The sequence below is a fragment of the Tachypleus tridentatus genome, chromosome 10 (assembly GCF_004210375.1).
Source record: "Tachypleus tridentatus isolate NWPU-2018 chromosome 10, ASM421037v1, whole genome shotgun sequence".
Lineage (NCBI taxonomy): Eukaryota > Metazoa > Arthropoda > Merostomata > Xiphosura > Limulidae > Tachypleus > Tachypleus tridentatus.
Window position 1 is genome coordinate 154,827,492 of NC_134834.1, and position 21,545 is coordinate 154,849,036.

Consider the following 21,545-nt stretch of genomic DNA (forward strand, 5'->3'; position numbering starts at 1 on the left):
AACTACTCTGGAAGGCAAGGCAAAATCTGATAAAGAAACATGTGATGAAGGAACCTAACAAAGAATCCAAAGAAATGAAATATAAGAATATGTACCATGGCATTTTCAATCCTGCAGAAATTACACACTTCATTGTGATAAAAAAAATATTAAAATGGGAAGTGACTGAGGTGGGACTGATCAATTTAGAAATCCAATCAGCATCGAGCATCCTTAACAAATAGTGAAGCCCACAGGTATGACAAGATGGGAAGGTGCCAAATATGGAACATGAACAAAAATGGCAATGGCTCAAAATGAAACAAAAAAGAATATAATATCACAGATACCCCATTTGATGCTGAATGTACAGGAGTAGCCCCAAAAGATGGATCAGTGGAGAAGAGGAGCTGACTGTAAAACACTGTTAGAAGTAAGCAGTAAATAAATAATACAAGACAGTGTTCCACCCCAGAAGTTTCCAAAAGCAGAGAAGCTATGTGTAATGGATTTACCGTTATATGTTTATTTTAATACCTACATGTATTTCAGTTTGATGCATGTGATGTATATTGTTGGATATGTATTGCACAAGTCCTGCCTGTTCTGTAAATTTGTAGAAGATTTTTGAGAGTAATTATCAACAATTTTTGAATGTTCTATAATCTCGCATGATTGCATGCTCATCCCAAAGAGATGGAAAAGTTGAAGGATGCCCATGTTCACAAGAAAAACATTAAACTATGAGAGATGGAGATAGGAGTAAGAGTTGGGCTGCTAGTACCTTAGTGTGGAGCCTGAAAGGAATGGGCTAAGCCAGACTGAGATATATGTTGAAAGAGGCATCCAAAAGGATTATATACAGTGTTAGAGTGAGAAGAAATGCCTCTGCTCTGATAAAAAATCCTAACTTACTTGCTTGCTCTGAAGAACAATGTCTTGGTATGGCATATTGCCAACTGACAAAATGATGCCAGCAGTAGCCAGATGTCCGTGGAATGGTGTAAACCCAAGCCCACGGAATGGAGGTGACGAGAATAGGTTCATACGATTCAGCAGGACACATATGGAGCCAGCCAGTGCTAGTCCACAGTGGTAGAGTCCTGAACTGCAGTACCAGATCATTGTGCACAAAAAACTGATAGTGGTGGGATGACTCCACTATGGGAGCATGCAGATAAGGCATTGAAAACATACACAGTCTTGGCAAAAACTGACAATGAAAAGTTAGAAATGAGTCCACTTGGAACCTTGAGGGATTTAGAAATTGATTTAGATGAGAAAGGTCAATGACTAGATATCAATCTCCCAACTTTTTGGGCACAAAAAGCAGACAGGAATAAAATCCATGAAGAACTAGAATGACTGTTTTCATTGTCCCCCTGACCAACAAATCTCTCATAGCATGGAATGAAGTTCCAAAACCTAAGGATCTGTTGGAGGCAGAAACACTAAAGCTTGGAGGAATAGTGGTGGCTGTGATGTGAGCTGAATGACTAATCTTGATGCAGGACCTGTAGAACCCATGGATCTGTGGTAAAGATTTTCCACATGTTCAGAAATTCTTGGAGCCAAGTCCCCATAGACCATGAAGGAATACAAGAGTTACCACTGCTGCCAGCATTCTGACTGATTGGAGAAACTTCATGGATATAGGTGGAATGTGTTATGGATACCCATGTACTGAGAGTTTTAGGTCAGTACATTTGAATAGAAACATAACTATATCTCCATGTAGCAGCTGAGGAAATCCAAGAACCCAGTGATGACAGGGATAACAGGAAAAGGGAATATCAACCCTCAAAGACAAAGACTCTGGAATACTCACAAAAATCAAGGAGTGGAGAAAAGGGCCTCATATAACTTAGGAGGGCAGCAGTAGGTAAATGAGCTTTCTTCAACAAATCATCTCTATCCAACAAGTCCCAACAACATACTAGCCAAGAGACCAGGAAAAGTGCAGAAGCTGACAATAAAACCAAGGAGAATGGTAACAACAGTCCCAACGTGTCATAAAATTGATGTGGAAATTGCCGAGATGCTTCCTACTAAAGAAGGTGCAGGAATGATAAACATCTCAGCATTATGATTAGGGTCATATGAATCCTAAAAAATTGTGAACTATTCAACTTAAACAGAGACTCCCTTTCTGGAACTCCCACATTTCTAGGAGCAGGTCTATACTCTGAGAATTTAAATATGTTTCTACCTAGGGATAGCAAGTGAAAGAATGTTACTCTCACAAATGTGGCAGACAAGGCATAGCTGTTCCTACACAAAACTGAGTGATAAAACTGCCTACCTGAACTGCAATATCAAAGGATGGAGGGAAGAACAAAGTATTTTCCACCACAAAGGAAGTTACAAACACAAAAGCAACTTGGTAAAGACTTAAAAACACCATCCACTCAATGTACCAATGCAAGAATAGAAGATGGAAGAAGCTGATCCAAACTGACCTTAGAGTAAAAGAAGGTGCTGGAAAAGATGAATCTGAACTCTCTCCAAAATATTCAGGATCAGCTGCAAATGTGGCCTCACAACCCCCAAGAGAAAAACCCACAGACTGAATGTACATTCCATCTCATTACAGATAAGGTCTCAACCAAGAAAGATTTCCTCTCCTGATTTATGAGCAATACTAGATATCAGAGGAGAGATAAGAGAGACCTGATTTGCCTCTATACCAGCTAAGTTAATCCATGAATGCATGCTGAAAATTGGAATGCCAAACAATTTTTTTTAATGAAAATCAATTAGGTAGTATAAAGACAACTCAAAGTATCTCCAACACTTACTATAGGGAAACCTGTTAGAGAAATGCTTTGGTTAGAACAAGTGACAATATTATCAGGAGGAAGATGAACCTGTACCTGTAATAAATACTGTGGGAGGAAACAAAAATAAATGATAGCTCCCACACCAGTATGAAATATGCCTGAAGTATATAAGAGAAGACTGAACCACATCAGACACAGAGTATCCACAACCAGAGCTTAAGAGGTAGGATTGTATACTAAATGTGTAGAAGCAAGGAGGGGAAAGACAGTGATGGTAAAGTGTTCATAGTGGAAGCATATCTGCTGAAAACATCAGAGGGTGGAACAGTCACTATGTGAAAAGTATTGAGATAGGTGATCTGCCACAAATGCTGGAGCATTTGAAATATGATAGATCAACAACTGAATGTGGTGGTTATGAACCAAAAGAAAAATTCTAGAATTAGGAAAACTCAAGCCCAACGAGCAAGTACCTTGTTGTCAAGGGAAGAAAAAAACAAGAGGTGTCTGAATGAATTATAAGAAAACCAGACAGATAAAATAGAAGTTGACAGTAAGCCCATGAGTAGCCATTAGATTGAGAACACAGAGACAGAAAAACTTTGCTCCTGTAAGCCAAATGTTGGAAAAGAATCATGAGTTCAGAACCACATCTCAGTGAAATAAAGGCAGTGGATAGGTATGATTATATGAATGTTTGGCATGAGGCACATAGCCAACACAAAATTCCAACTGTCTATACTCACCATAGATATGGAAACCAATATTTGTAACTCTGGATAGGTTGGAGGAAGAGAAATGTCCAGGGTTGTGTGGATTCAAGTGAGTGAACATGATCACAAGAGGTTGAAAACAAGGTAATGGATCTTCAGATATACCTACATTGACAGACCAGAAAACAGTCTCACAAAGACTCAAGCAGGAAATAAAGGAGACAAAAGGCATGAGAGCCCTGGTATCAAAAGCACCATGTCAAACAGACAAACAAGTAGGGCTAGTCTGCAGTGCATATGAAGTGAGAGAGGCTCCTTAGTGAACATAACACTGCATGGGTGATTTAGACTGAAATGGATAGCCAAATTAGACATCCCAAATGAGATAACTCTCAAAGGAAAAGAAAGGTTTCAACAGACAAAGCTATATTGGATGAGGCAAGTAGAGGCTGAATACCCATGGAGTAGTGGAATTATAGGTCTTATAAACATAACCACTGAAGTAAAAAATCCATTAGACCCAATGTGAAAAAATATGGCCATAGCCAACTCGATGGAACCAAATATTTACACCAATGAAATGGAAGCAATACGAAGGCAGGCAAATCAAAATGTGTAGCAAGTGTTGAGACCCAGATTTGTTCATCCACTACTCGGGAGAAAATCCATTGGAGAATGAGAAACTACCCATTGGTAATCAAGAAAAGATCAAAATTGGGTCATTGGCCTATAATTTTCCATCTACATGTGAACAATAAAAAGACAGAAGTAAAACCCTACAGCAGAGATTAAGAACTATCTATGGCAGTTCCAACAGATGAGATGGAAAGTAGAAGTATAGGAAAAACTTTTGAGAAAGAACCTAAGGAACATGATAAAATGTAGTAAAATGAAGTTACCAGTGCAAAAAGTAGGAGAGTAGAGTTTCCAAAGGATTGAAGCCAAGGGGTGGCTCCAGAAATGACCTGCCTCTAAGACCCAAGTCAGCCAAGCTCTACAAGAAGAGGAATAATGAATAGTAAAAAGATGGAGGCAACCCCACAAGGCCTACATGATGAGGAAACTAAGGGGAACCCCTTGTTCCAAGAGAAAAAAAAACAACTAATTGAGTAAAAATGATTACTGAAGACCTTCATTATATCAAGAGAAAATATATAATAAATACCATCAAAAAGACATCATACAGAAAAGATGCAATACATAGGTTGTTTAGAAGGGATTAAGGCAAAAAGAAGGTAACTATAACAAATGGAAGAAAATCAAGGATAAGGTAGAAAATTGTTATGTGCAAGCTGCCCCATTAAAGCTGATATGGTAGTGAAGAAAAACCTTCAAATGAAAATTAACACATTTGATGGGTAAAAGATAAAAACAAGGAAATAGAGAGAAAGAAAAGTATGGATCCTGAAACTGAAAGAAAGAAATGTGGTGAAAGAGGCTCATGCAACAAGGGGACTCAAGGTTTAGCAATGAATTACTGAAGAAAGACATACCTGTAGAATCCAAGCAGGGCAATAAATGGGACTGTCTGATCCACCTCATGAAGAGAAACTAAGAAGTAAAAGCAAATGTGGAAAAAACAATTATGGAACACAAGATGGGGCACGCTTACCTAAAGCAACAGAAACAGGAATCTAGGAATGCTGGATACAAGAGCAGAATGTAACTAACCACATGATGTACAGTGACAATTAATATCACTGACCATCAGAATGTCTGCAGTCATCATTATATTACTGGATGACTTCTACAAAGGACTTGAAAATGTCAGGGGATGACAGGAACTTGAGAACATAAATGCATAGTCCAGTAAAACTACGAAACTCATGTTGTAGTGGTCTCTTGTTTTTGGGTTTGGTTTATGTTTTGCATTATAATGAAAATAAACCAGGCACGACAATGAATCATAGGCTTATTGAAGACCTTGAAAAGTACAAGATGAAGCCATATGCCAGATTAAACAATGAGCAGATAATGAGATATACGTCATCAAAAGCACACAGTCAACCTAAAACAAAAATTTAAAAATATATTCAAATAAAATTCTAACTAATTAGTTTAAAATTTGTATCATTATCTCAGACACTCATAAAAATTAAGAAACCAGGGGCTTCATGATGAACAGTGACAAAAAGGTTATAAGAGCAAAAATTCTGATAAATCTTATAAAAAAAAACATGTATGAAAACAAGCAGTGTGCATGGAGGATGCTTCACCCCTGTTATTGCAGGGTTATATACATCATATACTGGCACAATACACATTGACATATGTAGAGTTGAAAACATTGTTCAAAGCTTTTGGCACATGCAGGAATTCACAGGCAATGTGCTTGAGGTAATAGCTTTTTATGGTGCTAAACAATGAGTAGCATTTCTGAATTAATGTTTAAGAAATTTCTACAGATTATAAGTTCTCATTATCATATAAAACATACAAACTCTTGTATGCATATTTATTGAAAAGTAATTATATAATATACCACACTTTAGGCAATCTATTTCTTCTTGCAAGTTGAAAATTTATATCATACCCCATATTTGACACAGAATTTTGTACAATAATTTTCACAGGGTAGGCAGATACTTTCTTTGATAAGAACAAATATAATACAGTGTGAAGAGGGGTGAGCATACTATATTGAAGCGACCTTTAAAATATAACTCAAGTCATGTGACAACCACAGTCAATAATACATTACAGTGGAAAAGAATGTATCAGAAATACACTTTGCATTCTGATATTACATGGTATCTTTTAAGTAGTGTAGTGCCACAAAAAATTGATTGCTTTGATGAGGAGAATGTAATAGCTCTTTGGAGTATTTATTTATAAATAAATTTATAAATAAAGTATTTATTTATTCATACACTCAAATCATGAAGATGTGCTCAGATTGGGGAATTAAAATTTCCAAGATGAATATATCTCTTGTACTAAATGGCATTGAAAAACAATAGAAAATGGACCAACTGGAGATATCACAACCATCCTAAAAGAGACCTGTAATAACTCGTATCTCAGCCATTGTAAGCAAAATATGGTACAACAGAGGAGAATCTACAAAAACAAAAGTTGTCCACGTCTTAGAAAATGGTACAGAACATAATCAAGAAGGGTCTCCATTTGAAAGCAAGGCCAATGGGGTATGAGTTCACCAAGAAAAGTTTCCAGTTATAGCTTCCCTTCAAATGTTTTATACTTCAAGCAGCTGAAGAATGAAATAGATATTCACACTATTAAACTTTTGGAATTTGCACTGAAAATGATCCTTTTCATATATCAGCCTAATGAAAGCATACTGGTCAAATAGCATCCTTTGGAAATGCCAGCCTTGTGGTGGAGCTTTTTTTCAACGGAAATTATACTACAGGATTTTTGCCAGGATGCATGGTCATCAGATAAAGCAAAATTAGATGTAGCTATGTGTGATGTAACGTGGTGAGGCTTACAAGTTATCTTAGGATAATGCACTTAACCTCAATATAAGAATGTTTCCTGTTAACAGAATTAACACTGTGTAATTAAGATATGTTTTTCAAAACATTTAATAGCTTATTAAAATGTTTCACACAAGTACTACGCACCCTAAGCCATTGTCTTCTGGTGATATCTGTATCCATATCCAGAACTTCATCCAAATCAATCTCTACATTATGGCTGTCAGAGTCATCCTGCAAGAAAGATATGAAGTAATTTCCCAGAAATTCAATAAAACAGGAAATAAAATTTACAAAAATATAGCTTGAGAACATTCTACATACAACAATAAGACTAATATTCAAATCTTCATTCTGAAGTGATACAAACTTCTTAACTTACAGAATTCTCAATATTTTATGACAGAGAGTCACATAATACTGCATGTGTTGAGCTAATACAAAACCTTATTTGCTTTTTTTTGCTGTGTGGTTCAAGAAAAACAGCATGTTGCTAAACATGTATGCACACATACATGTACACAAAGAATGAAGTATGCTCTTGTATATCTGAAAAGTAGCTTTATTCTAACTTGAATAATCTCAAACACAAAACAATACCACAGTATGATTACTTTTGATCAAAAGTTCATAAATTTTTACACAGCTTGCTTTAACATCCTATGTAGATGTAAGGAGCTTTCTAATATTTTATATAACTAATTTGTGTACAATTAGTATACAAAGAAGTTTCTTGTACCTTGTACATATAACTTGTATAAAAGTTAGTACACATATGGGGATTTGTTTTATCTTGTAGGGATGACTTTTACAAAAGTTGGCACATGTAGATGTAAGGAGCTTTGTTTCTTCTTGTAGGGATGACTTGTACAAAGGTTAGTATATATAGATATAAGGGGTTTTGTTTTATCTTGTAGGGATGACTTGTACAAGTATGTTTGTTTTACCTTGTAGGGACGACCTCATGTAGATATTTTGTCTTATCTTGTAGGGATATTTTGAACAAAGGTTAGTACTCGTAGATATAAGTGGTTTTATCTTGTAGGGATGACTTGTACAAATGTTAGTTCATGTAGATATAAGGGGTTTTATCTTGTAGGGATGACGTGTACAAAGGTTAGTACATGTAGATGTAAAAGCTTTGTTATACCTCTTACAAATGATGATGGCTTAAATAAGTAACAGGTAATCTTTAATATTCCTTTTAACAAAAAAGTATTTTGTTTCCCATCCGTACCTTACAATGTGAAGGTTGATGAAATTTAAGCTACCTGTAAATGAGAAAAATGTGTAAAAGTATATGTACCTAAAGATAAAACATTGCAACTAACATCTATATGATGAGAATTAGTTCTGAATATTGTAAAGTCTAGCCTTATTTTTTATATATTAATAATTGCATCAATCTGCTTCATAACCTTTCTAACAAAACACTGCTGACTAATACAAGTTCCCATATTACCAACAGCCTAGTTTTGTGAATAATCAAGTTCCATCCGTTATGCACTATAATGTTCAATTTAATGAGTTCCACAGAAAATTTCAAACTTAGAATCTAAAAACCAGCTAACAAATCAAGAACAAAATATAAAAAAGGTGTAGAATTTTTCCTTCCTCATTACTTAATTAAAGTAATCCAATTTTTAAGTAAAACTGAAAATAAACTACAGATAATAATGCAGGTTATTGCTTTATTTTATTAAGCTGTTTGAAGCCATTCAGGTACACTTGTCTTATATCCTATCATTATGTATTTCATTTAACTATAGCATAAGAGCTTCATTCAATGAGTAGTACAAGCACTATTTTTATCATACACCAAATAATCATTGCACACATTTTCTTAAAATGTTGAATTCAAATTTAATGTAATGAAACCAACATTCTTGATATATCAAATCTTTTATTATTCTAATCTATGACTGAAGTTTGGGAATGGTTAAAAAAATTCACAGTAAGCAAAGAGCTGTAAGAAGAACATACATATGAAGCATAAGACTATATATACATATAGTTAAGGCAATTAGAGGTACATATAATTTAATGAAATTATTATACTGTCCAACTAATAAGAGGCACATACAGATGAAGGAATAGTGTGCTATTTAGTCAAAGGCCCAATTAGTTGAAGAAAACAACTAGCACTTTAAGGCCAGTCAAACACCACAGTTAAGTGGCAGTTGTAGAATAGCAGTATACTGTAAAGCCAGTCAGAGAAAACTAATCAATTCAGAGATGATTATTTATATCAAGTGAGGAAATTTATCCCAACTTAGATAACATCTAGATAAACATAATAAAAATGCATGACAAAGAATATCTAACCACTATATACTTATCTTGCTCATATGACCTTGGAACCCTCTTTGGTCAGAATACTGTTACATTTTTAATTTATAATTCTAACACTAAAACATTTACTCATTTATCAAATTTTGTAAAAACTATTTAGTCTACAATTTATTAGATTTGTTTGATAACAAAATGAAATATGAAGTTAGTTAACACATACACTAACATATCCCTTAGTAAGTCATAGTTCAGATCTATTACTCAGACGTTTCTCTAAGATCTACAGAGAAAAAGTAAAATATACAACTTCTAATGCTCCAATGCATATTGACTAATAGAAATATAAAAGCAATATAAACTTATGGAAAAAATGCAAGGCAATATATTGTAAAATGAAGAATAAAAATGATGTTATCACTGATTTTAATTATAACTACAAATGTCTAAAGGAGGAAAACAACAAACTGATAACAGGCTAAAGTAAAGTAAAAATTTAATGTTCTAGATTGAATCCAAGTTATTTCAAATACAATATATGTCTTCACTTATGAAAAATAAATGTAGAACTCTACCAAGAATATTAAAAGGCTTAACAAAGAAGTCTTATTAGAATGCAAGTTCAACACATAACACAAGAGGTTCAGAAAGATACTAACAGCCTAACCCTATTCACTTCCAGATTAATTGCATAGTCCCTATGATTTCATATCCAGGCAACAATTTTATTTTACTATGCAGATTAATAAAGCATAGAAAAGGAGACCTTCTTTGACATCTACCATTAGTATATTGATGTGTTATACAGAATTACTTTTCTGTAAAGCTACCAAGTACATCATTAGTTTTTATTATAAATTACAGAGTTTTGTATGCCACATATCAATCACTACTATCAATGTATTCTGTTATGACAGCTTTGGCCATATGAAATATTAGATGTAATTATATTCATCTCAAGATTAGCTAGCAAACCACATGTTCATTAGACCAAGGTTGCTGGCTCAGTTATGCAGGGTTGCCAACTGCACCTGAAGGGCATAATCAGTAATACATACTGATAGACCCTTGGTATGTCAACAGGATAGGGACTAAAAAAAATTATGGATAGAATTAAGATGATACACTTTTTCTAGCAACTGCGAAATGAGAAAAAAATTTTCAAACTGGAGAAAAGAGCACCTCTCTAATTTTTTCTGATAAATAAAATGCTGAAGGAAGATTATCATAAAATTAGGCTTAGTAGCATTGTTGGGGTCTGAGATATAATGGTGATTTGAGATAACTGAGACAAGTTTAAAAATCTGCAACAAGGAATATTTGAAAGGATTTGCTCACAGAAATTTTTGACAGACCACAGTCCTTGTGTTACTCCACTATTCTAGATTACTTATACTGGTAATCATTTTAATAACATGTTCAAGGACAAACACCAAAACTACTCTTTCACTTACATATAATACACAAACCAAAAAAGAACCAATACAGAAGTCTGGTCAATGAGTGCAAGCCCTCTTGAATTACTACTGTAATATGTAATCTTGGTTCCACAGTGATGGGTTAAGCAAGTTCACAACAGCCCACCTCTTGTTTTTTTTAGTATATTAACTAAAAACAGCAGATCTATGTGGAAACATTTGAAAATATTCCTGAACATATTCTTCTTTTAGATAAAAAACAGTATTATGTGTTAGTTAAAAACTACTATATAATATAGCCATAAACAGGGTCAACAGTAGTAAACAGGCAAAATAATTTTATACACGCATCTGTTCGCCAAGGTTTCTGCAGTTCATAATATCAGAGGTGAAGTGTTAACATTTCTTTTCCTATAGAATATAATGTTCTTGTTTTTTCAAAACTGTGCATAATACCAATATCCTCAAAACCTGTAGCTAAACATTTTAAAAATATTCAGTAAGTTTGACTGTTGTAATATGCAACAGTAATTTTACAAAACTATATATTTCTTTTCAAACAGAAATGTGAAGAGTAGAAATATTCTTGGAAAAGTGTTAAGCTGCATCTTATACTTATTTACTATCTTGATAAGAGTTTGTGATATTGTTCTTTGTGAACACTCTTCACACACAGAAAAGGAAATCTAAATTAGTTAAATATTTTGCTATGTCACAAAAGAATACTTTAGAAGAACTACCAGTCAACATATATAAAATGAGCTGACTCTGTTGCTGTATAACAACCAAACTCATGTCAAATGCTGATAGATTTGTTAAATTTACTGTACTCCAGACAGAAGTCAAACAGAACATACAACAATGTTCATTTGGTTTATTGCTTCTAATTAGGTATCTGTTACTGAAAAGGAGAGATCAGTGTAAATGACTTTTTCCAGAGAAAAACACAAGTACTTCTGGTATAAATGAAGTTGTTCTGAAAAAACTGAGGTACTGCCAGTGTCCTTGTATGACTTACAAAACTAAGTGTGTGATAATGACCACTATGAAAGGCAAGAACAATGATTTTCAAAAAAGAACTAACAGACATAAGGGAAGAGATTTTTTATAATGTACATTTCCTGAATCTCATAGTAAACAATTCAACACTTGTAAGCATAATTGTATTAAGAATTTTTGAACAACTTGTTTTCTTTTCAGATACACTACTGCACAGGAGTAATGAACTGCTAAATAATTAGATCTTATTACTAGAAAACTCTTAGAAATTTCTTTTGATAATTGACAACCAAAGTGTTTTTTACAGTGTTATATAAAGAAAGTTCTAAAGTTTTCTAGTAATAAGATCTAATTATTTAGCAGTTTGAAATTATTTAGCAAACATGAAGTTTGGAAATGGTATTTAAATATAATCCATACAAATGGGCACATGATACGGTAAGTATATAATTAAAATAATTTTGAAACGAATATTAATATATTTATATTCATTTTGTCCCCAAAACAGGAACATGGTAATTTCTTTAAATAAATTTTAATATTAATGAAGATTTGATAAATTCAAAAGTTTAAAAAAATGTTTTATTTGAATGAGTTTTTGTTGAAAGATTAGATGATCCCTTTCAAAGAGTTATTCCAATAGTTTAGCTAAATAAATTCTTTGTAATTGGTATTTATTATGGTTTAACTAGGTGACCTTTATGAAAGTTATTTTTCCAAGATTATACTGAGCATTTCCTTTAAACAAATGTTTTAAGAATGATTTCATCCAAAGTGTCTCTCTAACCTTTTTTCTTTGAAATGAGTTAACAGGATTAAAAAGTTTTAACACTATAGTTTTATTGAAAATGTATTTGGAGTAAAGTTTTTAAAAAGCTTTGATTAGTGACATTCTTTGAAGGAGTTTTAATAATTGTTTGAGCAATGTGTCCTTTGAGAAAGGATTTTATTACAGTTTATTTTAGGCTAGGTGTGATCTTTTAGGAAGGAATTCAATAGATAATTATAAAATGCATCATCTGAAGAAGGCTATTATCATTGTTTGACAGGATATGTCCCTTCTACATAGCAATATATCCCAGACACCTATTTATAGAAGTCATCCCTCAAATTAATCTTTTAAAATGTTTCTTGACTGGCATAAATTTTGAAGGAAGGCACAAACAGACAAACCATTGTAAAAAAAATTTACCATGTGTCACATCTTGTCAAACAATGATAAAACCATCCTCAAAGGTTACACTCAGTTAAGTCATAGTAAAATCTTTCCTCAAGGTACACAGTCAGTGAAACATGGTAAATTTTTTTTTACAATGGTTTGTCTATTTGTGCCTTCCTTCAAAATTTATACCAGTCAAGAAACATTTTAAAATATTAATTCGAGGGATGACTTCTATAAATAGGTGTCTGGGATACATTGCTATGCATTTTAATTTATTTCAGATGAGTCTCTGATTTAGTATGTTATGTATGCTACTGTATTACTGTTTCAAGTAACTGGAAGTTTGAATTTTAGAAGTTAATTAAATGTTAGTATGTATCATATTTACAATATTTGCCAACAAGATTGATACATACAGTTTTCTTGTTTAACATAAATATGTTATAATACATAAACAAAAACAACACATTTTATAATAGTTATTATAAATGATGGTTTATATCAAAGAGTTTTACAAACTACACTGAGTCTTCTATCTGGTCTAAAACTGAGTCTTTTATTGACATTTACAGAAAGCAAATTCATTCCTTGTTGATACTCTTGTACATCTCTTTTGATGGCTGGTTAGCTTGAAATATCAGTAAGCTTTTGCCAATGACAATACCTATGTCCTAATTGCAACACTATGTCCAAAGTAAATTCACTGAAGTTAAACTGTTCGTAAAGTTTAAACTCTACAAAGATGCCTGGTCCAATTCTGTAGTTTTCCGATTAATAGGTGTTAATCACAATTACAGCTTCTGAGGCCTATAGCACACTGACTATAGCTGTCCAATAATATTCTTCTTCCATTGAATCTGAGCTAACTGCTTTAACAAGACTCACCAGTTTCTCAAGGTTTTAACAATTTTCTAGTGCATTTTTTATAAAACAAATATTGTTGATTTTTACACTCAAGAATGTTCTACAAATTTCGAAAACAGGCAGAACTTGCACAATACATAGCCAAGAGTATATGTCACTTGCAAAAAAAGAAAACTACAGGGTGTTCCGAAAGTCACTGTGCAGTTTTGTCTGTTAATAAATATAAGTGCACAGTGACTTTCCAAACACCCTGTACATGGAAATAAGCATAGGTAATAAAAAAAAACGTACAACAATAAATCCATTACAATATACAATAGCTTATACAAAAGGATAGTTCATGTAATAGGTGTCTGTGTTATCTACAACATATTATATTGAAAGATAACTGCTGCAATAGATATTTCTTTTTATCTACAACAGATAATACTAAATGGATATATATATGGAACAGATTATGCTGAAGGATGGCTCCAGTAATAAATATTTGGGAGATATAAAACAGGTTACACTAAAGGACAGCTCATATGATAAGTATTCGAGTTGTATACAACTGATTATACTAAGAAACAACTCCTGTAATAGGTTTATATAATATAGGTATTACTACAGAGATGCCAACTATTTCAAATGACTGAGCATAATGATTGTATACAGAACCCTTTATAATTTGTGGCTACTAGACCTGACCAATGTCTCTGAGCTGTATATTATTATTATTATAACTATTATTATTTATTACTGCTATAGATTGCTCATTTATGACTGTGTTTTGTGTATTTAATAAATAAATTAAAAAATTCTTTTGAAATTCTTACTCATAAATGCCGTTATCTGCATCGTTTTTGTCTTCGCCTCAGCCTTTTGTTGGTGAGATACCGATTTTGTATGTCTGAAACAGTCGTTTATCCCACCATGCGCCACAGAAAAATCGATATGACAAACTGTACAAAACGCATGACTGTCACTGACTTTTGATGCAATGACCGGATATTTTGCACTATACTCTTTTCTAAATTTTTGATTCAGTTTTAATCCTTTTAGATTTGCCAGAAGCAAAACAATCTGATGAACGAGGCCTCTTTTTTTCCATCTCTGAACGATCACATTGGTGTTTCTATGCCGCCTTATAAAACGAGAAATATCCATTTACGCAAGCGCTGATTGGGTGACAAGCACGGATGACGTAACTATGGATTCCCCCACGTACCCAGTACGGAGAAGCACCGCACTCAAACTATTCGTAGACGTCGGAGATACAAATATTTTTTATTATTTCAAGCACAAACATGATTATCACAAGTAGCCATGTGGACTATGTCTTTTATTTATTGTCAAAATTTATTTGTATCTCAATAGAAATTTTCTTTTCACCCCTTTCAAGCCCTTGGGGAACAAGTTATCACTTTATTGCAGGGGTTCCCAACCGGTGGGTCGCGACCCCTGGGGGGTCGCGAAGCCTTGTTAGAAGTAGCTTGGGATAACATTAATTTTATTTCATGAATTACATTTTCATGCTCTTACATTTTTTTTTTGTTTCGGTGCAAAGCAAAACGTGTGCTACGTTAGTTCAATGTCATTAGGTGATATTATGGGTGTATGTATGAGTGCCTGTGAGTGAATGTGTATGTGTCTGCAACTGTATGTATGTGTGTACTAGTGAGTAGCGAGTATGTGAGTGCACGCGCATGTACGTATGCTTGTGTGTCTGTTTAGCTGTGATTAAGTGTGTGTGTGCTCGCTGTCGGCACGTGAGTCACATGTCCGCTGCTGATTGGTGGATGACGAATCGCGCGACTGGCCACGCTCCCTTCCCTCCCAATACTTACCCCATCATTACTGTACCTGCACCCCCCAAAAGTAGTCAGTGTAAGATCTACAGTTGCCAAAGCGTTCATTATTCAACATTTTTATTTTATTTTAACAAGGGATAAGTAAGCAGTAGAGGTGAGTTGTGTCCATGGCTAAACGACGCAGATACTCAGAATGCTACCTCAACATTTGTTTCACCATTGTGCTCGCCAACGACGGCATCGAGAAACCACAGTGTGTTTTGAAACATCCAGAACACGCAAAGAAGGGTTTGGATTTCTTCAAACGGCATGAACGGTGTCTTAAAAGCAAAAGAATCGATAGAAGTGGGTCGTTTCAGCAGCAGAGTGCAGCCGTAGTGGAAGCTTCATATGAGATTGCATTCGAAATTGCTAAACAAAAATAAGCCTAACACGATTGGAGAAACACTTCTTAAACCCTGCATGATGAAAGCAGTAAATCTTATTCTTGGAGAAGCCAGTGCAAAGAAGATGCAGCAAGTATCCCTGTCAAATAATACTATACAGAGGCTCATTTCTAAAATGTCTATGGATGTGAAGGAACAGGTTTTGACTGAAATCAAGGGTTCCTTTTTGTTCTCCTTTCAGCTCGACGAGTCAACAGATGTAAGTTCATGTTCTCAGTTGCTTGTCTTCGTGAGATACATTTATTCAGGTGACATCAAAGACGAATTCTTATTCTGCAGTGCACTTGAAACCACAACAAAGCTGATGATGTCATGAAAAAAGTTTCAACTTTTTTTCAAGACGAAGATCTTCAATGGGAAAACGTGTACGGATGGGGCACTGGCTATGCTGGGATCGAAATCAGGATTCCAGTCGAGAGTGAAGAAGCTAGCACCTCAAGCAAAGGGCATCCACTGCATGATTCACCGATATGCTCTCGCCAGTAAGACTTTCCCTGCCTCTCTGCAGAAAGTGCTTGAATCTGTAATCAAAATTGTAAATTATGTGAAGACTCAAGCACTCGCCTATTCAAAGAACTATGCAAAGACATGAATGCTGACCACAAAGTCCTACTCTTCTACACAGCAGTGCATTTGTTGTCGAAAGGAAACGTTATTAATCGTGTCTTTGAAATGAAAGATGAAATAAAGCTATTCCTGGAGACTCAAGAAAGGAAAGATCTTGTAGCTCACTTTGAAGATGAAGCATGGAATAAAAGGGTTAGCATTACCTAGCCGACATTTTGACCAGCTGAACAAGCTCAATTTGAAGCTTAAAGGAAGGTAAACACATGTTCTCCTTTTTCAAGATAGTCTTTGGGCCATTGTTTCCAAACTGCAGAACTGGCGTTGGAAAACCAATCTTGGAAACATCGCTATGTTTGAAAAACTTTGTGGAGTGACGGATGAGTCTCAGATCCAACTGGATCAGTTCCTCAAGGATGAGAATACCGAACATCTTCAGTCTCTAGAAAAGGAAGTCGAGCATTACTTCCCTGAGCTATCACAGGAACAGGAGGCCCTGGTAAGGAACCCATTTTGTACTGAACTTGATGTATCCAGCATCCCAGATGATATCAAGATGAATTTCTGGATCTAAGGAACGACTCTTCAGTTCGTGATCTCTTCAAGGTGAAATCTGTGACTCAGTCCTGGTGCGCTATGTATCAGTCATACTCCAAAGTCATCATGATAGCTTTACGTGTCCTTGTTTCATTTGCTTCTACCTACTTGTGTGAGGCAGGATTTTCCACTCTTGTCAATATAAAAACAAAGAATAGGAACAGATTGGATGTTGGAGATGACATGAGATTGGCTCTAACAAACGCTCGGCCACGAATTTCAAAGCTTGCTGCTGAAATTCAACATCAGGCATCTCACTAGCTGGGTTGGATAGCTGTTCAAACCTATGTTAATATTATTTTAAGAAATATATGTTCTTTTTGTGAATTCAGGTTGGACCAATGTGATTTAATTTGCTAATAAATAATTACAGAATTTTTAAATATTTTTTTAGATGTTTCTTTCCCTCTCTTTCACAGAAAATAAAAGAAAAATTAAGCTGCTGATAGTAAGCCTTAAGTAGGGGGTCACATGGGTTTCAAACTTTTAGGTAAGGGGTTGCGAGTGCCAAAAGGTTGGGAACCCCTGCTTTATTGTATAGGCCTATATAATATATAGTAATTTGGGAGTTGCAACAAGTCGTAATATTTGTCTGCATGAGCATATAGTCGTAATGTATACACCAAAATCGTAATGGTTGGCATCTCTGTTACTACTATACACAACAGATTATACTAATGAACAGCTCCTTTGATAAGTATATCTGTTATCTACAACAGATTATAGTAAAAGGTGCAATAGGCTCCTAGAATATATAGAACAGATTATAGTAAAGGATGGCTACTGTAATAGGTTTCTAGGATATATAGAACAGATTATATTAATGCATGGCTCCTGTATAGATGTTTGAAATATATACAGAACAGAGTATGCTAAATGTCAACTCCTGTAATAGATTTTTGGAATACATATAGAACAGATTATGCTAAAAAATAGTTCCTGTGATAAGTATCTGTATTATCTACAACAGATTACACCAAAGGATAATTCCTGTAACAAGTTACTGGGATATCCACACCATGTATTAAGCAATTTATAATAAGTATGCAATCTCCAAAGAAACTTTTTTTTAACACAAAAGATTGTGTACCCGTAACATAACTAGCTTTTGTTCAGATGTTTACTGTTTATTATACTTGATAACTGTGCACTTGTATGATATAAAAGGTAACTTATCTAAGAACATACCTGGTGTGCTGCATTAGGTAAAATGACTGTACAATGTAAATTTCCTAAATAATAAATAATTATTTATGGCTGTTTGAACAATATGGGCAAATTTAATCACTATTTTTACAAGGAAGCATGATGATAGAAAGATCAGTGACCAAGTCAAGTTGTTTTTATGTTTGTTGAACCATAAACACTCCACAATGTAACTGATAACTTCTGTTCTGGCATTCTGCCATATCAAATTGGTATCCAGTATTTATCAGGCAGTAGCAAAAATAAACAATTCTCTCTCTGCCACTTTCCTGAACAGGATACACTAACAAGCTAAGAATGCAATGTCCTCTTATCACACAATAAAGACATTGTTTTACATAATGTTTTTGTCTAGTCACAAAATGAAAGAAAAATCTTGAAAAAAAAAAGATGTTATGCAACTGTATCTAGATATAAATTTCTCTTATTTTTTATCACATAATTACTTTATATTCTCTTTTATTATCACAAGTATTTTGATATATATATATCTTCCCCATAATTATTTTCAAGAGTTATCATAATAATTACATAAATTACATGTGATGAAAATCATATTTTATTAGTTTTTAATCAGCAAAGAAATTAGGCTTAGACTTGTATTTCTATCCAATGAAATATGCTAATTGTTTTATTGCCAAGCAATATTTTTTGCAAGTTTGCATTTGTTTTTGTTATCATATGTTCATCACTCAGATTTAAACTGAATAACACAGCTGTTTTATAAAAGTTTTTATTGCTATTTTTTCTCATTGTTTTTCAGTGCTTGTTTCTGTATGTAAGTACACAACTACATTTACAAGTATCATTTTTCCTTCTTGAGATTCCTTTCAAAGCTTGCATGCATATACAAGTGTATTTCTACATCTAGCTTTCACACAGAAATCTGCATACACATTTTTTATTATTGAATCTATGGTACAAACAGTTTCAAACTTTTAAAAACTTATAATTTTGTACTGAATGGTTTTATTTGCAGTAATATAATTGTATGATTATAGTAGCATTACTTAGTTACTTTTACCCTAATTTTATGGCTGCAGGTTTGTTTCCTTTATGCAAAAGTGCAATTACAATACTTTCTTTTACTAGTTTAACAAAAATGTTCATCCACTAGCACCTTACTCTAATCAGTTTAAAAATCTGTTAAATCTTGTTGGATTTTAAAACACAAGAATAACCCCAAGACACATCAATGTTACAAAACTTTTCTATCACTAAAATCAAGTTTGCTTTAATTTTATTCTTCTTCTTAACTTTTTCATTCTGTTTCCATAAAAGTAATAATGGTATACTATGAGAAAGCTTTGATATAATTCTTATAAACATTATAAAGCTATCATTATGGGTTAACAAAGGTCTCTGGAATGATTATAAATATAGATCAAAATGTTATAAGCATATGCCCCTAATATAACATTATACATACACTTCTTTTTATCTAACCCAGCATGTGTCTCATCACATTTGATTTTTCGAAATAGGTGGAGTCTTGAAAGCTAAAATGCATTTATTTTATACACAAATAAATCTTAAAAGATTTATATAGAATCTTTTCTATATAAAAAGAAACTCTTGTTATCTACAACAGGTTATATTAAAAGGTGCAATAGGCTTCTAGAATATATAGAACAGATTATAGTAAAGGATGGCTACTGTAATAGGTTTCTAGGATATATAGAACAGATTACATTAACGCATGGCTCCTGTTAATATAAGGATCTATTAACCCTTATATATAGGTTAATAACTTATATATAACTGTGCACTTGTATGATATAAAAGGTAACTTATCTAAGAACATAAGTTCTTATCTTATGCCTTACATAAGTGTAAGGAATGTTTATATAGTAAGCCTATAGCACAGAAGTAGTGTGGGATTACCTACTATAGAACCAACTGCAATAGAGTGAAAATATTGATTCAATTTTAAGCTTAAATTATTTCTGAATTAAGTTAATTTTTTTGTTATATCACTTTCATTTTAATAAATATCTCTTTAATCAATGGAGACAATACTATGAAATTAATATTTTTCCAGCATTGTTGTCTTTACATTTGATTTTATACTTTCAGTGCACAGACTAACAACATTACCTTATACTTTTGTTACTAATCTTCATGACACAAAAGCCATTGTTAGAGCTCAATGTTACCAAAAACACACTAATCTAAGTGATTTTTACCAACAGTTATTCTATGAATGCATCATGAATTCGTTTCATAAATTATCTTAATTTTGATTGGCTCATAAAGGATGATACCTACGTTTAATATTCTCGACTGCACTTTTCTACCTCTTTCTCGGTCACGCTTCATTTCGCAGAATGTATTTATTTCAGTTACCAACAAAATGTAAGTTAGGGTATATTTTGGGGCAGGAGTGGCAGTACTTGCACCGTAAGTTTTGACAGGCGATACGCTAATGTAGCATGACCTGACTTAATGCTCAGCCAATACGTGATTTTACGTTCGATTTTTGGAATATCGGCCATTCGCAACCATGGCTCTTCGCAATATTGATCTGTAACCGAAGGACTTGCTGAAGAGAAGCACTTTTAGGTTTGGTTTGTTTTGAATTTCGTGTAAAGCTACACGAGAGTTATCTGTGCTAGCAGTCCCTAATTTCGCAGTGTAAAACTAGAGGGAAGGCAGCTAGTTATCACCACCCACCGCCAACTCTTGGGCTACTCTTTTACTAATGAATAGTGGGATTGACTGTCACGTTATGTCCCCACGGCTGAAAGGGAGAGCATGTTAGGTGTGACGGTACTTTTAGGTGTCTTTACGTCTAACTGTTTTTCGTAAAATATAGGTAATTATGTTTTATTTTAGTTTCTAGATGATAATGCTACAGATAAAAGAGCAAAACTACAACGACAAAGAGTAACAGTAGTTATACATCAGATGATTGTGATAACGTCATTTACTCCTCTTAACAATTTATTCAAAACATTTTAAACTCTGTCTAGGTGTAATAAAGCTACACTCGTCTTTACCAGAAAACATAAAAACGTGTGTTTTAATTTTTTCGTGCAATGGACCCTTGTTGATCTACCATCACGATGCAAAAAAAAAATGTGTATTAATTTATCAGCATATAATCATCACGCTTCTCCCACGCCACATTGGATTTTTCAGATGTCATACGTGTTTGCCACGTCTTGATAAAAGTCCCTGAGCAACAAGCCACTATTTATTACTACTAATCAATAGAAGTAATCATGCATTGCCTAGGATGTTATACTTCGTAAGTTCTAAGTAAGAACAAACGTTAGATCATACAAGCGATGAA

At 33.8% G+C, this 21,545-nt stretch overlaps 1 protein-coding gene across 5 annotated transcripts in view; it reads right to left on the reverse strand.

The window, feature by feature from the left end:
* LOC143230685 (protein phosphatase 1 regulatory subunit 14C-like) overlaps positions 1-21,545 on the reverse strand; it is a 71,728-nt gene that overhangs the window by 13,946 nt on the left and 36,237 nt on the right. For all 5 annotated transcript variants that reach the window (XM_076464671.1, XM_076464669.1, XM_076464668.1 and 2 more), the window contains one exon: positions 7,060-7,146. In XM_076464671.1, the coding sequence (XP_076320786.1) occupies positions 7,060-7,146 (87 nt within the window). The remainder of the gene's footprint in view (positions 1-7,059; positions 7,147-21,545) is intronic.